The sequence below is a fragment of the Triticum urartu genome, chromosome 4A (genome assembly GCF_056163025.1).
Source record: "Triticum urartu cultivar PI428250 chromosome 4A, HENAU_Tu73, whole genome shotgun sequence".
Lineage (NCBI taxonomy): Eukaryota > Viridiplantae > Streptophyta > Magnoliopsida > Poales > Poaceae > Triticum > Triticum urartu.
In genome coordinates, this window is record NC_141876.1 from 164672728 (window position 1) to 164688307 (window position 15580).

General features: G+C 45.3%; 1 protein-coding gene across 1 annotated transcript; it reads right to left on the reverse strand.

Moving 5' to 3' along the window:
- Nucleotides 1-289: 289 nt before the first annotated feature.
- On the reverse strand, nt 290-13917 carry LOC125551305 (ARM repeat superfamily protein). The gene is made up of 21 exons (XM_048714487.2): nt 13681-13917; nt 13236-13408; nt 12965-13135; nt 12327-12437; nt 12166-12243; nt 11659-11849; nt 11525-11585; nt 11309-11383; nt 11149-11226; nt 11006-11068; nt 10851-10934; nt 6865-7022; nt 6671-6710; nt 6403-6543; nt 6152-6271; nt 5849-6067; nt 2055-2228; nt 1275-1956; nt 964-1166; nt 751-883; nt 290-639 (listed from the first exon to the last, which is right to left on the reverse strand). Exons 1-21 carry the CDS (start codon nt 13853-13855, stop codon nt 476-478), a joined length of 3294 nt encoding a protein of 1097 aa, XP_048570444.2. The 5' UTR covers nt 13856-13917; the 3' UTR covers nt 290-475.
- Between the last annotated feature and the right edge of the window lie 1663 nt (nt 13918-15580).

The following is a 15580-nucleotide window of genomic DNA, read 5'->3' on the forward strand; positions in this document are numbered from 1 at the left end:
CTGATATACTGCATCAACAGAATTCCAAATCCTGGTTTGTAGAATGCAGCTCATGGTCTTTTTCGTTTGCTGACTTTCATCTCACAAATCCAACTCAAATTTGACAACGCCCGTAAAAAACAGCCTCAAAATCAAACTAGTGAACAATTTCAACAGTTTGGTTATATTAAAGTTTTTAGCCAAAAGGCAGGCTAAATATTAAAGTTGAGACCCTAGGAGTAAGTGGGTCAGAAAAATATACAGCTCACTGGATAAAAAATGATAAATATTGCACCATTGAGTCACACGATAAAACAAATGATATTTTTCATCCACCAAAAGTGTGAAACCCCAGTAACACATTGTAGTCCATCATTTCATACACGAGCACAAAGAACAAGCAGAGTATCCAAAAAGAACGACAAACAAAATAAAGCTAATAAAAGCTGCAAAGCTAGCATAGAAAACATGTTTGGAAAAGAAAATCTGCACAAGTCTAACACCTAAGTTGGTGAGCATGCAACAGCTGCTCATATTCAGGAAATGTTTCTGCAATTCTCTCAATTAGGTCATCTGGCAAAACCTGCGCTTGGAGGAGAGCAGTATGTTTCTGAATCAGTGAAAGAACCACTTGTTGTATGTCCATTTCGTCCAGGGAACCTGCATTAGCCCCAGAAACAAATGTTCAAAAACAACCATTTGAGGTTAATATCAGAAGAAAAACTATTTTGCGGTAAATATCAGATAAATAAAATGGTTCCAGAAGTTTACCCAGTTCAATGTCTTGGGTTTCTTCATCTATGTCTCCTTCCTCAACAACCTCGATTGACTCGCCAGCAGCAGCAGCATATCTTGCAAGGAATTCCTCTTCCGTCTCTTCTCGCACATCATCATCCTCCGAATCCTGATTGCATGTTCACGATCTTCAAGCAATGTGTTTGAGCTTAGAGAGAATATAGAAAACACGGTTCTATGGTACATTACCTCATCATCGTCATCGGTGTCTTCCTCATCATCGTCATCATCAAGATCTTCTGCTCCATCACCATCACCATCGTCCCCGTCCTCTTGAACGTCCTTGAGATGAATGCAGGACCCCATCAATGATGTATAGCAGTCTTGCAACACCTTGGTGCCACCCATGGAAAGGGCCAGCAGTCGCTCAATCACAGTTGCTAATGTTAATACTGCATGGTGATTGCAAGCAGTAATAAGATGACACATCTTTCTTAGTCAAGAAAGCAAACATCAACAAGACTCAAACTGTAATGATCAATAGATATATAGTTACTTACTGGCCAGTTTGATCTCAGATTCAGACGAGAGCCCAGGAGTAAACGAGCTACTTGAGACTTGTGCCAGTGCAGATGCCCATGCTGTATAACCATTGCCATTATCCTTGCATAAAACTTGCTGAATAGCATCTGGATAGCAAATGTAGCATGAAGAAATGGCCAAGAGTAGTGGCTTCCATATCCCAGCAGGGCTGTCAGATACACCCTTGAAATAGGAAAATGTTGCTTCCCCAAAGGTTACAGCAAGAGTCATTCTAGTATCTTCTGCTCCCAAGGAAAAATCTGGAGCATGCAATAGTGTATGGATGCATGAGCATGCCCTCCATGTTGCAGAGGGGTAGGCTGCAATGGCCCTGGTCACAAAACTAGAAACCCGACTAATGACTGAACTTTGTGATCCATTTGCAGATTGGGAAGGAAGCATCTTCAGAAAGAAACCAGAGGAGTCAAATCTTTGATGGAAACTGACAGCTTCTTTGATTGCGTTGAAAACTCCTTGATCCTCCTCCTCCTCCCAAGAGTCCCAGTATGCAATGATGTCTGCCCATATAACTACTAGCTCAAAGACATTCATGTGTGTGATTTCTTCCATAGAAGTAATAGACCTCAGGATGAATTCAAGCAACACGGATGCATCATTTACACATGAAGGTGGTGGCAGTGCAGAATCTAAAGTCGGCTCCTGAAATGAACGTCAACAAACAGTCAGACAGATTTTATTGCACAGCCACCTACAGACATCACTAGATAGCGAACTTGACTTCCACTTTGCCAACATACCATCTGTTCAACTGGCAACAGCCAAGCTTTTTGTAATACTGTTGAAAAAGTTTGAGTGATAGCAGTCTGGCCTAATTGCCACGCACTCTTCTCATGTTCCTTGTTTTCATCTGGTGCAGAGCTATCCCAAGCTTGAACCATAGCTACCAGTGCAGCAAAACCCTGTTCGACAACCTACAACAATACGTACATGTAAACCAGTTAGAGCTATTAGGATTTTCCCTCTAGGGATTAGTTAATGAGGGATACTAGAGACAAAACGGTGGGTTAAAAGAACAGACATCCATAGCAACATGCAAACATGTATTTCCTTCAGAAAAGATCTATCAGTAGTTCCACACCAGGTTTATAATCTTTGTTATATGTTACTCCCTCCGTCCAGAAATACTTGTCCTATAAAGTGGGCAAGGGCCGGGCCGTCACCCCCCAAGTGGCGCGCCGTATCTTGATCCGGATATGGTGGCAAGTGAGCGAGGATCGGGTCGTCGCATCCTTAGTGGCACGCTACATCAGCGCCCGGGTGTAGTGGAAAATGAGCAAGGGTCTTAGCATTTGACTCGACGGGTGCGAAGGGTAAGGAAGCTAGCCGAGCCTAGGGGGATTCGCTTAGGTAGCTGGAACGTAGGGTCTCTGATAGGGAAGCTTCAGGAGCTAGTTGATGCAGCGGTGAGGAGAGGTGTTGATATCCTTTGCGTCCAAGAAACCAAATGGAGAGGACAGAAGGCGAAGGAGGTGGAGGATACCGGCTTCAAGCTGTGGTACACGGGGACGGCTGCAAACAGAAATGGCGTAGGCATCTTGATCAACAAGAGCCTCAAGTATGGAGTGGTAGACGTCAAGAGACGTGGGGACCGGATTATCTTGGTCAAGCTGGTAGTTGAGGACTTGGTTCTCAATGTTATCAGCGCGTATGCACCGCAAGTAGGCCACAATGAGAACACCAAGAGGGAGTTCTGGGAAGGCCTGGAAGACATGGTTAGGAGTGTACCGATTGGTGAGAAGCTCTTCATAGGAGACCTCAATGGCCACGTGGGTACATCTAACACAGGTTTTGAAGGGGCGCATGGGGGCTTTGGCCATGGCATCAGAAATCAAGAAGGAGAAGATGTCTTAAGCTTTGCTCTAGCCTACAACATGATTGTAGCTAACACCCTCTTTAGAAAGAGAGAATCACATCTGGTGACTTTTAGTAGTGGCCAACACTCTAGCCAGATTGATTTCATCCTCTCGAGAAGAGAAGATAGGCGTGCGTGCCTAGACTATAAGGTGATACCTGGAGAGAGTGTTGTACCCCAGCATAAGCTGGTGGTTGCTGACTTCCGCTTTCGGATTCGTGTCCAGCGGGATAAGCGTGCCAAAGTCGCTAGAACGAAGTGGTGGAAGCTCAAGGGGGAGGTAGCTCAGGTGTTCAAGGAGAGGGTCATTAAGGAGGGCCCTTGGGAGGAAGGAGGGGATGCGGACAATGTGTGGATGAAGATGGCGACTTGCATTCGTAAGGTGGCCTCGGAGGAGTTTGGAGTGTCCAGGGGAAGGAGAAGCGAAGATAAGGATACCTGGTGGTGGAATGATGACGTCCAGAAGGCGATTAAAGAGAAGAAAGATTGCTTCAGACGCCTATACCTGGATAGGAGTGCAGACAACATAGAGAAGTACAAGATGGCGAAGAAGGCCGCAAAGCGAGCTGTTGGTGAAGCAAGGGGTCAGGCATATGAGGACCTCTACCAACGGTTAGGCACGAAGGAAGGTGAAAGGGACATCTATAAGATGGCCAAGATCCGAGAGAGGAAGAAGAGGGACATTGGCCAAGTCAAATGCATCAAGGACGGAGCAGGCCAACTCTTGGTGAAGGACGAGGAGATTAAGCATAGATGGCGGGAGTACTTCGACAAGCTGTTCAATGGGGAGAATGAGAGTTCTACCATTGAACTAGACGACTCCTTTGATGAGACCAACATGCGTTTTGTGCGGCGAATCCAGGAGTCTGAGGTGAAGGAGGCTTTAAAAAGGATGAAAGGAGGCAAGGCGATGGGCCCTGATTGTATCCCCATTGAGGTGTGGAAAGGTCTCGGGGACATAGCAATAGTATGGCTAACCAAGCTTTTCAACCTCATTTTTCGGGCAAACAAGATGCCAGAAGAATGGAGACGGAGTATATTAGTACCAATCTTCAAGAACAAGGGGGATGTTCAGAGTTGTACTACTTACCGTGGAATTAAGCTAATGAGCCATACAATGAAGCTATGGGAGAGAGTCATTGAGCACCGCTTAAGAAGAATGACAAGCGTGACTAAAAATCAGTTTGGTTTCATGCCTGGGAGGTCGACCATGGAAGCCATTTTCTTGGTACGACAACTTATGGAGAGATATAGGGAGCAAAAGAAGGACTTGCATATGGTGTTCATTGACTTGGAGAAGGCCTATGATAAGATACCGTGGAATGTCATGTGGTGGGCCTTGGAGAAACACAAAGTCCCAGCAAAGTACATTACCCTCATCAAGGACATGTATGATAATGTTGTGACAAGTGTTCGAACAAGTGATGTCGACACCGATGACTTCCCGATTAAGAAGGACTGCATCAGGGGTCAGCTTTGAGCCCTTATCTTTTTGCATTGGTGATGGATGAGGTCACAAGGGATATACAAGGAGATATCCCATGGTGTATGCTCTTTGCGGATGATGTGGTGCTAGTTGACGATAGTCGGACGAGGGTAAATAGGAAGTTAGAGTTATGGAGACAAACCTTGGAATCGAAAGGGTTTAGGCTTAGTAGAACTAAAACCGAGTACATGATGTGCGGTTTCAGTACTACTAGGTGTGAGGAGGAGGTTAGCCTTGATGGCCAGGTGGTACATCGGAAGGACACCTTTCGGTATTTGGGGTCAATGTTGCAGGAGGATGGGGGTATTGATGAAGATGTGAACCATCGAATCAAAGCCGGATGGATGAAGTGGCGCCAAGCTTCTGGCATTCTCTGTGACAAGAGAGTGCCACAAAAGCTAAAAGGCAAGTTCTACACGACGGCAGTTCGACCCGCAATGTTGTATGGCGCGGAGTGTTGGCCGACTAAAAGGCGACATGTTCAACAGTTAGGTGTGGCGGAGATGCGTATGTTGAGATGGATGTGTGGCCACACGAGGAAGGATCGAGTCCGGAATGATGATATACAAGATAGAGTTGGGGTAGCACCAATTGAGGAGAAGCTTGTCCAACATCGTCTGAGATGGTTTGGGCATACTCAGCGCAGGCCTCTAGAAGCTCCAGTGCATAGCGGACGGCTAAAGCGTGCGGAGAATGTCAAGAGAGGGCGGGGTAGACCGAATTTGACATGGGAGGAGTCCGTTAAGAGAGACCTGAAGGATTGGAGTATCACCAAAGAGCTAGCTATGGACAGGGGTGCGTGGAAGCTTGCTATCCATGTGCCAGAGCCATGAGTTGGTTGCGAGATCTTATGGGTTTCACCTCTAGCCTACCCCAACTTGTTTGGGACTAAAGGCTTTGTTGTTGTTGTTGTTGTTGTTGTTGTTGTTGTTGTTGTATAAATGGTTGTATCTAGACTTATTTTAGTTATATATACATCCATTTTCAATCATTTCTAAGACAAGTATTTCCGGACGGAGGGAATACATTGTATTAAGAAACAAGGCCACTGAGTGGACTTAGGTTCTAATCCTTGAGCCTCACCCACTAGTATGTGAAAATGATAGTAGTGAGTACTATTGTGCCTGCATTGTCTGCAGAAAGCATGAAAGTGTTGACCGTGGAAATCTGAGAAATGAATAAAGCAATATTACCTGAGGCCATGGATCTGGTACAGGGGGCAGTAGATTTATAATAGTATTGGCAATGTTAGAGACAGTGCCAGGAATGTGAGCCACAACTTTCTCTTGGCCAGCATCGACTATTGTTCCCAGAAGCTGAAACAAAAGAGCAGACTCGTTTTCATCTTCAGCGCTTATCCTTTTCACAACAACTTGCAAAAGGGCAACCCAGTCAGGCGGAGCATAACCATTCTACAAAAGGCACACAAAAATATGTCAGTGGCATATTTACAGGCGACAAGTAGATTCCATTGACAATACCATGTCAACTCTTACCTCAATGAGTTCTGCAATAGCACCAGAAGCAGAAGCACGAACCGGATAACAAGTTACATCCTCGGCATCTTCCATGCTTAATGCCTTCATTAAAGAATTATAAATATCCGTGCACATAGCCTGCAGATAAGCAAAAAAGGAATCAGAAATTAAATATATGATGATATAATGAAATACAGTGATGAAGTCTCGTGTGTTAACTAGCCCATCCTACAACATGATGCAAGCATGAACACAATGAAAGGATGTACCTCTGGTAGGCACAGGGCAAGCTGCCCTATAATCCAGTTTGCAGTAGATATCAAATATGGACTACACGGATCTAAATAATACAATGGAAGAATCCGATTCCTGATCAAAGTAACCGCCAAATCTTTCCTCTCACTCAGAAACTGCAAAATGGGTTAATAAATCAGCAACTACTCTAATATAAGTTCAGAGGATAATGGAACCAGGGGCTGTGTCTCTCGTAGGAAGAGAGGTTCAGAAAATACACATCTTATGAGAGAACATTCTTACATCTTGGAGGCCTCCATATGCCATTAGGACACCAAAATAACTGAAATGAATGACAGTAAAGTGACTATTTCATAAGTATGAAACAATAGAAAAGCAAATAGTCCAGAGTCCACATGTATGCATGTGGCACAGATATGTCTAGATTTCCACAATCCTTTCTTAAGGGCCAAAATAAATAAGCCATGTGATCTTACTTCTGCACTGCCTTTGATGACGCATCTTCTCCATGAGAAGGTACATGAAATTTTGACAGGAATGGGATGACCAATAGCTCCCCAATGCAGCTTCCTCCTTTTCCTTTGCTTTTGTCACCCTTCTTGCGTTTGGAAGCTGCAGATACAACGGGTGGGCCCTGAAACAAGAAACATGTGTTAGTATAAGTAAAACACCCATGCAAGTCTTGTTTTAATTTAATTAGTTCCCTGGATTCAAAAGAAACAGAAAAATGCATGAACTTTGTAGCTTGTGCAATGCAGTCGCTGAAAGCATTTAAAATGCATATATATGCACGAAATAATAGTTTCAGATGCTGAACTGACTTGTAATTGTCTATACAAGGAATCAGCCTAACAATATGAAGTCACACACTCTGATATAACAATCTAATCTAAAACAATGACCTGGTGTGCCTAAAGGATATTGTTAGAGTTGTGTCGAATATTGTGTACAAGGTAGGTTACAGTTGGATTCTGAGTAGTATTGTGTTTAGATAGGATGTGGAATCGTGTCCTAGTAGGACACTTATATCCTAGGCCTCTCTTATATAGCAGGGGTAGACACACGATGTAACCTATGCCAACATAATAGCACCGGAACGCAGGGGAAGCCGGCGGCATGTGCCGGTGTCCAGGGCAACTGTGTGTGGTATTGTAGTGGTGTCATGGGATGTAGCCATATCGGTGAACCTCGTTAACAAATCTCGGTGTCGTGCTCGTGTGATTGCTTGGTCCTCGGATGATCGACGGAGTGCCTTGGATTTATTCTAACAAGTGGTATCATGAGCAAGGTTTGAGATCAAGGCGGATCATGTTGATTGAGTGGACGGCTTGATTTTAGATCGGTATCGTCTACACGGAAATTGCGTAAAGAAATAAGTGTTGCACGGTTGAGATCGATTGGAAGAAATCAGGCGAAGAGCAATCTCGGCGAGTTGCGGGTGGAATCGGATCAGGCGGCTCGATCCGTTTGAGCGGCGGCGGCGTAATGCATGCACAACACGGCAGAGCGCTCGGCGCAGCGCTTGGAGAGTCCTGGAAGGTGCACGTGGCTGGCCTAGCCCTGTGCCAGGCCCAGGTGGCGTGTTGTGGCCAGGCAGGCCGAAGGTGGTGTGTGGTACGCACGTTGTGCTCATGGAATCACAACTCAGGTTGTACAGCAAAACAGCATCGTAGGATTTGTTATGGACAAAAAGAAAAGGGACGGAGTCCCTGGAGGAGATTCTCCTCGTTCCGAGCCAAAGATATGCAACATCAAGGCAGCCTAAGCAGATCCAAGAAAAATCCATTAGGAGACAAAGCAAGCTAGCATTGGGATTGAGCCAGGAGCTACGCCACGTAAAATTGCTACTACTACTAGGACGCGAGCACATAGGTTTGCTTCGTGTACTTTGGCATCGTGGAAGGAAGCTCAATTGTTTTTTTTCACAGGGTTAGTCATACAAAGAATCTGGTGCCAACGAGTATCAGATTTGAGGTGGAGAGGTTTGGCAGAACTGAAAACTTTGGGTTATGACAGACAAGGATGAAAATTTGTTGGCACAAGAGAGATGCTTGAAGGCGTTGTTGGATGTCAAGCCAGACGAACGATGAGGACTGTGAGGAGTTGCAGATGGTTGCAGTCAGAAATGTCGGCTCGGGTCAGACACATAGGGCAGTTGTCCTGAACAGTCTGACGGATCAACGCGAGTCGGTTGGTACAGAAGATGGTGATGGGATCGGCGACGACGACGTAGGAGCGTGCTGCTGATGGTGACCGACTTCTGGGACGTGGAAACACGTGGCGCAATCCCGAGGGCTTGGCGGCTTCGACAAGACTATGGTGCGGGGTTGATTCAAGACGGTGCGCACATGAGAGCTTGAAGTCGACGGGGCGCGAGGGTGGACTGATCATCTACCATGGAGTCATGTTGAAGGAGGAGTTGGATTGAGGGGCTACGGTGTAAGGATCCAGAGAATCGAAGCCTATTCAGCGGGAAAAGCGAGTGACATGTAGTTTGGACTGGAGCCCAGTGGTCTGATGGAAGTGTGAAACTCGTCATCGGTCGGTGGTGATCGGTGGGACTCTGCAATGGGGGTTGAGTGGTGTGGTTTCACGACCCTTGAGACTCAACCAAGACAGCGGAGGCTCGACGCGGTAATAGCGGCGAGGCGTGCGGTACGCACGGGACATGGAGACGGGCCAGGGCTCTGGTGGTCATACATGTGATGAGACAGCTGCGAATTTGACTCAAGGTGACTACAAGCAATGGTGAAATTCCTTCAACTTTCAGATAGGCGGTCAAGAAAGGAGCGGTGATATTGAGTTCAGGTAACTCTTATGTGTGACACTCAATATGTGAGTTATTCACTTACACGCAGGTCAGTGATCAGTGTGTGATGGCGTTGGACGGATACTCTGGAAGTTGGGAGCACAGACTAGAGTAAAGAGGAACTTAATTTTGCTCGAGTGTTGACTGTGGTCAAAAAAAGAAGAGACTACAAGTTGCAGGTGGAGTCATATGGAGTCTTTGGAGTAGCAGCGGTGCTCATGGGATAAGCTCAAGTCCAATGTACATGGAAGTTTGACGCATTAACGAATTCAAAGTGGTGAAGAATATTCGCCAAGGTGGAGTTTGTTAGAGTTGTGTCGAATATTGTGTACAAGGTAGGTTACAGTTGGACTCTGACTAATAATGTGTTTAGATAGGATGTGGAATCGTGTCCTAGTAGGACACTTATATCCTAGGCCTCTCTTATATAGCAGGGGTAGACACACGATGTAACATATGCCAACATAATAGCATCGGAACGCAGGGGAAGCCGGCGGCATGTGCCGGTGTCCAGGGCAACCGTGTGCGGTATTGTAGTGGTGTCATGGGGAGGAGCGTCCATAGTCAAGCCCCGGGGATGTAGCCATATCGGTGAACCTCGTTAACAAATCTCGGTGTCGTGCTCGTGTGATTGCTTGGTCCTCGGATGATTGACGAAGTGCCTCGGATTTATTCTAACAGATATTATGTGCATCAATGCACTATGAAAGAAAAATACTTAGATGACTGAGACAGTTTTTAGAGGGAATTTGCATGAAAATGGTCAATATCCATCAATTTGATGTATATATCGTTGTTGCAATCCGATATTCCAATGAAAAATAAGCTACTACAGAAAATAAAAATCTTTTCAAAATCCAAGATTTTTTTGTGGTATATGCGCAAGGGCATCATATACTAGCTAAAAGATAATCTTCTTAAACGATATTGGCAAGGGAGTCCAAGGTGTAGCTTCTGTAACCATGATGAATCTATTCGGAATCTGTTTTTCAATTGTCATTTTGCTAGAGCCGTGTAGCGTAGCATCCAACCATCACCTCCTCGAGCCGTTGCTAATATGTTTAATAATTGGTTGAGGGGGCTCTCAAAAAAATTGCCGGATATGGTACTACTTGGAGCAGGTGCTCTATGTTGATCACTATTGCTTAGTCGTAGTGATATTGCTTCTGATAAAAAGGAACATTAACTCCCGTGTGCAAATTATGTGCATATGTACAAGACAAGCTGGCTCCGTTCCTGGTCAATTCTTCAGTGACAGAAAAACCAAGAGTTTCTGATAGTGGCATGCACATAGTTGCAGCAGGTTGTCAGTGACCCGTTCTCCCAGCAGCGGCCTAATCTCCATACTGTGGCATCTTGAGCCTTCCAGACGCATTATGATTGTGTTGTTTTTATGGCCGCATGCATCTTTCAGATGCAGAGGCCAGAGGTGAGCCTCCTTTTCCAAACCTCCTTTTCCAAAAAAAATGTTATCTCTAGCAACTTATACTTTTACCAGGTTTGTTCCCCTGCTTGTGCTTGTGCATATTTCACTGTGTGTGTTTATGATGCAGAGGCCAGAGGCCCAACTCTATTGTTCTTGTATCACCTAGATACATGGCAAAGAATTAATAAAAGTTTCTATTTCCCGAAAAAAGGGAAGAAAATTACAACCTTTGAGAGGGCTAGAACACCAAGTAAATTGATGGCACTTTTCCTAGCAGTAAATAAATCCTCAGCCCACCCTGAAATGTCATCCTGCCAAAAAAAAATCAGTCAGACAACATGAACACAAGAGATAAACGAGTAATGTGGAATCATGTATTTACAAGTTCAGAGGGAAGATTCTTCCGCATATACTCATCGGTATCCTCCTCCCAGTCAGCTATATCCTAAGTAACATGTAAAGTTGGGTCAAAATAAGTACATATTGGAAAGATGTTATTTATCAACAAAAAGGTAGGGAGCTAACCTTTTCATTTAATGCTAATGCTGGAAAAATTGCTGAATCCATAAGTGAAGAAAAATGGGGTGAAACAAGACGCCATCCCTGCAACCAAGAGAACACATGGCCATCAAGTTCAAACATTTCTGTTCCGACAATGCAGTCAAATTACTTGGTGTACACTTACAGGGCCTGTCTCCAATACACGGGAAATCACGTCAAATGTTAATGAAAAAATCCGGTCCGAGAGAGAATTGAGTTTCTGCAATCATTTATTCATTTGTAATTCGGAATCTTATCAAATACAATAATCAATAATGATAACAATGCCCATCACACCATTCAATAATCTAGAAAATGTTACAGGCTCATAATACTTGGTCTTCGGCACTATAGAACTTACACTTAAATGAATGCTTTGTTTTGATATTCTGATTACGCAGTTGACAATATGTAGCATCTGGCTGAGAACAATGAAGAGTAAGCATTCTGGAAAATATACTAGAAAAGAACAACAGCAGAGACAAATGTACATACTTATCAGCATGTTTCCTGTGACGAGTAACAAGTGTGCAAAATATAATAAGACATCTTTTTGCAATCTTGAGCCTTGCTGTAGCTGAATCTTCAGGAGGACTGTTGAAATCCAATGAATCCAGTACACGGAACATGTCTTTGCAAAGGGAAGGCAGGATCTGCTTCACCCCAGATGGCATGTATGACCTCACCTGCAGGAGTACCATAATTAGTCACATTATAGGAAGTTAACAGCCAATCAACCAAGCATGCCAAAAAGAAGTCTATCACGTAGCACTATGACAATGTAAATATACAGGGCAAGCACAGCATTGGGAAGCAAAAGAATGGACTAGGTATGCACAGCATTCTCACATTGCCTAAACAAAAAAGAAAATGTTGTTTTGAGCTTTGTTCAACAAATATACGCTATTTAGTATTCAGCCTACCCTTTCATTTCATATGTTTTCAGTATGTGATATTTATACTGTTAATACATCACAAAGAGGAAACAGAAACAGGACTTACAGTGAAATACATGCACTTGCATGTGATAAGTAGGAGCTGCTCATATTCCACCTTATTCCCATCGTGCGGTAGTAGAACCTGTTGCACACACCATAAAATAGTCAACAAAGATCAGGGTGCGTATAATCTTTGGAGAACATCAGAGTGCATTAGCGAAGGACCTTGTCAGCAAAGTGGTGGAATGTCACTTGCAGTGGTACAAGAATCTCAGCTGCGATTTGCTCCAACTGCTCTGGAACAGGCTCCTTTACAACTTTCGGGTTCAAGAAATACTGTAAAATAAACACGGTTAGGTAAGAAACATTGGTTTCATTAATATATATGTTTTATTGACGGGTGTTAAATCATTATCAAATAATCTAACTAAAGAGATCCAAATGGGGCACAACTCTCAAGTAGAAGTTGATATGTCATACAGGCACGCTGATGATGAAGTCCAGAAATTGATTCAGGAAGTCATGAAAGTAAAGTATTCTCTAGTGGGTTGAATTGTCAAACAATGGCTGCGCATTTTGAACAGGAAATCCCAGAGAAAATAAGTTCCTAAAAGAAACAAACAACAGAGGGAGGTTAACTTTCTGTTTTAGTTCTTTATACAGATAAGGTGGGCAGAGTAATTCTGAAACAGGAATGTTCCTGTTATTTAGAATGCAGGGGGCAAAATGCTCTGAAGCCAGAGTAAGTGTGCATTCTTCTTGAGAGAAACCCAGAGGGTAAGAGGTTGGATTTCAGAAACATGTTGGACAAGTGCAAAGCACATGTAAATATGTAGCGCTCGTCCTTGGAAATTGAAATATACCTGAAAGGGGCGAAGGATGGCCTGGAGTGCCGTGAGAGCATTAATGGTTTTCCACTCAGGATGCTGGCCTGGACTAATTGCATCGCTGCTCTGGATCACCAGCTTCAACTGAGGCACAAGTTGAGGCCACGAATTCTCCTTGACAAAATCTTTCTCCACGACTTGGCCAAACTGCCAGCAACAAACGGTAGCGTCATAAGCAGTTAAGAAACAACCTTACGGATGATGCAGCATGTAATATTTGGAGATACAGGGGCACATCTGCGCATACAACTTCAATCAGCACTCGAAGAATTGCAGGTTCCACTCGAAGCAGAGCCTGCGCGAGCTGGTCGCGAAACTCCCTGTAGAGATCGGACGACGAGAGCCCCCCTTCCCTGTTGCGCCGGACGAAATTCTTCAAGTAAGTCGCAGCAGCTATTCTTGTCCCTTGATCACCATCCCCTACAACCGCAATTCGAATAATCCGAATACAGCCATCAAACTCACTTCATAGCTAAAGCATGCTTGTCGCATCGCCAGAGCGACGGGCGCGCAACCAAAATTCCTCAAAGAAAGAGAAAGATGTATCGCTCAATCAAGCGCCTTGAAATGAAGCGCCGCGACGCTGCCGCTGAATTCCCCAGCAGCAAAGAGCCATGGGCTACCGCAAAATCGCGCGCAACTAAGCCTGCACGAGGGCACGAGATCTACTGGAGTGGTATGAGGCAGGGTACCTGCGGCGACGGCGAGGAGGGCGATGGGGAAGCTGGGGTCGCCGGCCGCGGAGATCCGGTCGAGGCCGGCGGTGGCGGCGTCCACGGACGCTTTGTCGGCGCTGAGGGTGGCGGTGAGGAGCCGCCGGAGCTCATCGCCAGTGGCGGCGGCGGGGTAGGCGGCGTCGACCTCCATTGAGCACAGTAAACCCTAGGAAGTCCTTTGCCTCTTCCCGCCTTTTGACCAAGAGAAACGAGAGGGGGATGGAATATATGGCGGGAAAAGTTGCATTCCGCGGAGTACACAGGAGCACTCTTTTTTTTTCCTGATGAGGAACACAAGATCACTCGGGAGTGGAGGCGGAGACCGACACTAGCTCAAAGTTTTTTCAGAGTTTTCGACTTGTCTTTTTTTTCAAACATATTCGACTTATTCACCAAATAATGAAAGCAATAGGGCAGCCGGCAGGGGATGGGACAATCAAGACGGCGCCAAATAACAATTTCATCAGGTAGCTCAATCAACTGCCAACAACAAAAAACTGCCAAGGATTGCTTTCATTTTTAGGTGCTTCTTCAAATTTTATTAGCGTTTGTGTGATTTTCTGAAGATAGAATAAGATTCTTCCCGCTTAGACTGCGTCTAGTATTGTCAGAGAGCATGTGGAGGTATGTCTACGGGAGATATCGCGGGATCGGTAGGTGCATGTCTTTTTTTTTGGAACGAAGACGCACGAAGCGTCCGGCTTTAAATTAATAAAGCCACAAGGCAGCATCCAAACCAGTCATAATTCGCAACAACATAACACATAAGTTCAGCGGGCTCGCAGTCCCGGCAAAGTAGAGTACTAAAGTTTACGAGGACGCTAAAAGCACATAACCATAAAGATACTAGACGCAAAAGCTCAATCTGGCGAATCTTGAAGTCTTGCTCTTGTCGTGCATGCTTTGATCTGCTCCATGATCTCGTTCATGCGCCCCTCGTCACGCTGCTTCCCCAATGGCGCCCAAGCCTGTAGGAAAACATGACATTTGAAAAGAATCTCAGCTGGGTGAGCAGGGAATTTATGTTTGATAGTAATTTTGTTCCTCACAGTCCAAATGGACCAAAACAGCGCCCCAACGAAGCGCCACACCACGCGCGCATTCGCACCCCTCTGTGCGATTAACAAAGAAAGAAGGTCCGAACTATTATGCGGCTTCCAATTCTGCTTAAATGTATCCCTAACAGCGCTCCACGCAAATCTAGCAAGGCAGCACTTGAAGAAGACATGGTTAGCGTCCTCCCCAAGACCGCAGATGGCGCATGTCCCGTTCGCCGGCCCGTTGCGTTTGGCCACATTATCCGAGGTTGGAAGACGGTTGCGGAACATTTACCACAAAAATATCTTGATTTTGAGGGGAATGCCAGCCTTCCACAACCCCCTGGCCATATCAAGCCCATTCCCCTCCGTAAGCTTCTTGTATAAGGATTTCACCGAGAATTTACGAGAAGCCGTAAGCTTCCAATCAATCTGATCTTGATCGTGGCTGAGACTCCATCCCTCGAGCTCAACCACCAATGCCTCCCAAGTCGTCGCCTCTCCCGCTTCCAGAGGTCTGAAGAAGGAGATCGCCGGGGGGTGCACTCTGAGAGTGTGAGCGACCATAATGTGCGTGTCCTTGGCAAGCTGGTATAGCTGCGGGTAGGCCTGCCACAGCGGAGTTTGACCCTTCCGGCAATCCAACCAAAAATGCGTGGACTTGCCGTTGTTGACTGCAAACTGGGCCCCAACCGCAAACGCTGGCCTTACCGCTTGAATGCCATTCCAAAAGGATGATCCTTTGGTCTTGGCCTTAAAGAGGTTGCCATCCGGAAAATACTTGGCCCAGAGAATATCAGCCCAGAGACCCTTCTCGTTTTGGGCAAGGCGCCACCACC

Coding starts and splice junctions, on each gene's coding strand:
- LOC125551305 (XM_048714487.2), bottom strand. CDS start 13,855: ATGGAGGTCGACGCCGCCTACCCCGCCGCCGCCACTGGCGATGAGCTC. Junction 12,438..12,964: donor CCATCCTTCGCCCCTTTCAG/GTATATTTCAAT, acceptor TTTATTTTACAG/TATTTCTTGAACCCGAAAGT. Junction 11,227..11,308: donor GTGTATTGGAGACAGGCCCT/GTAAGTGTACAC, acceptor TCTTGGTTGCAG/GGATGGCGTCTTGTTTCACC.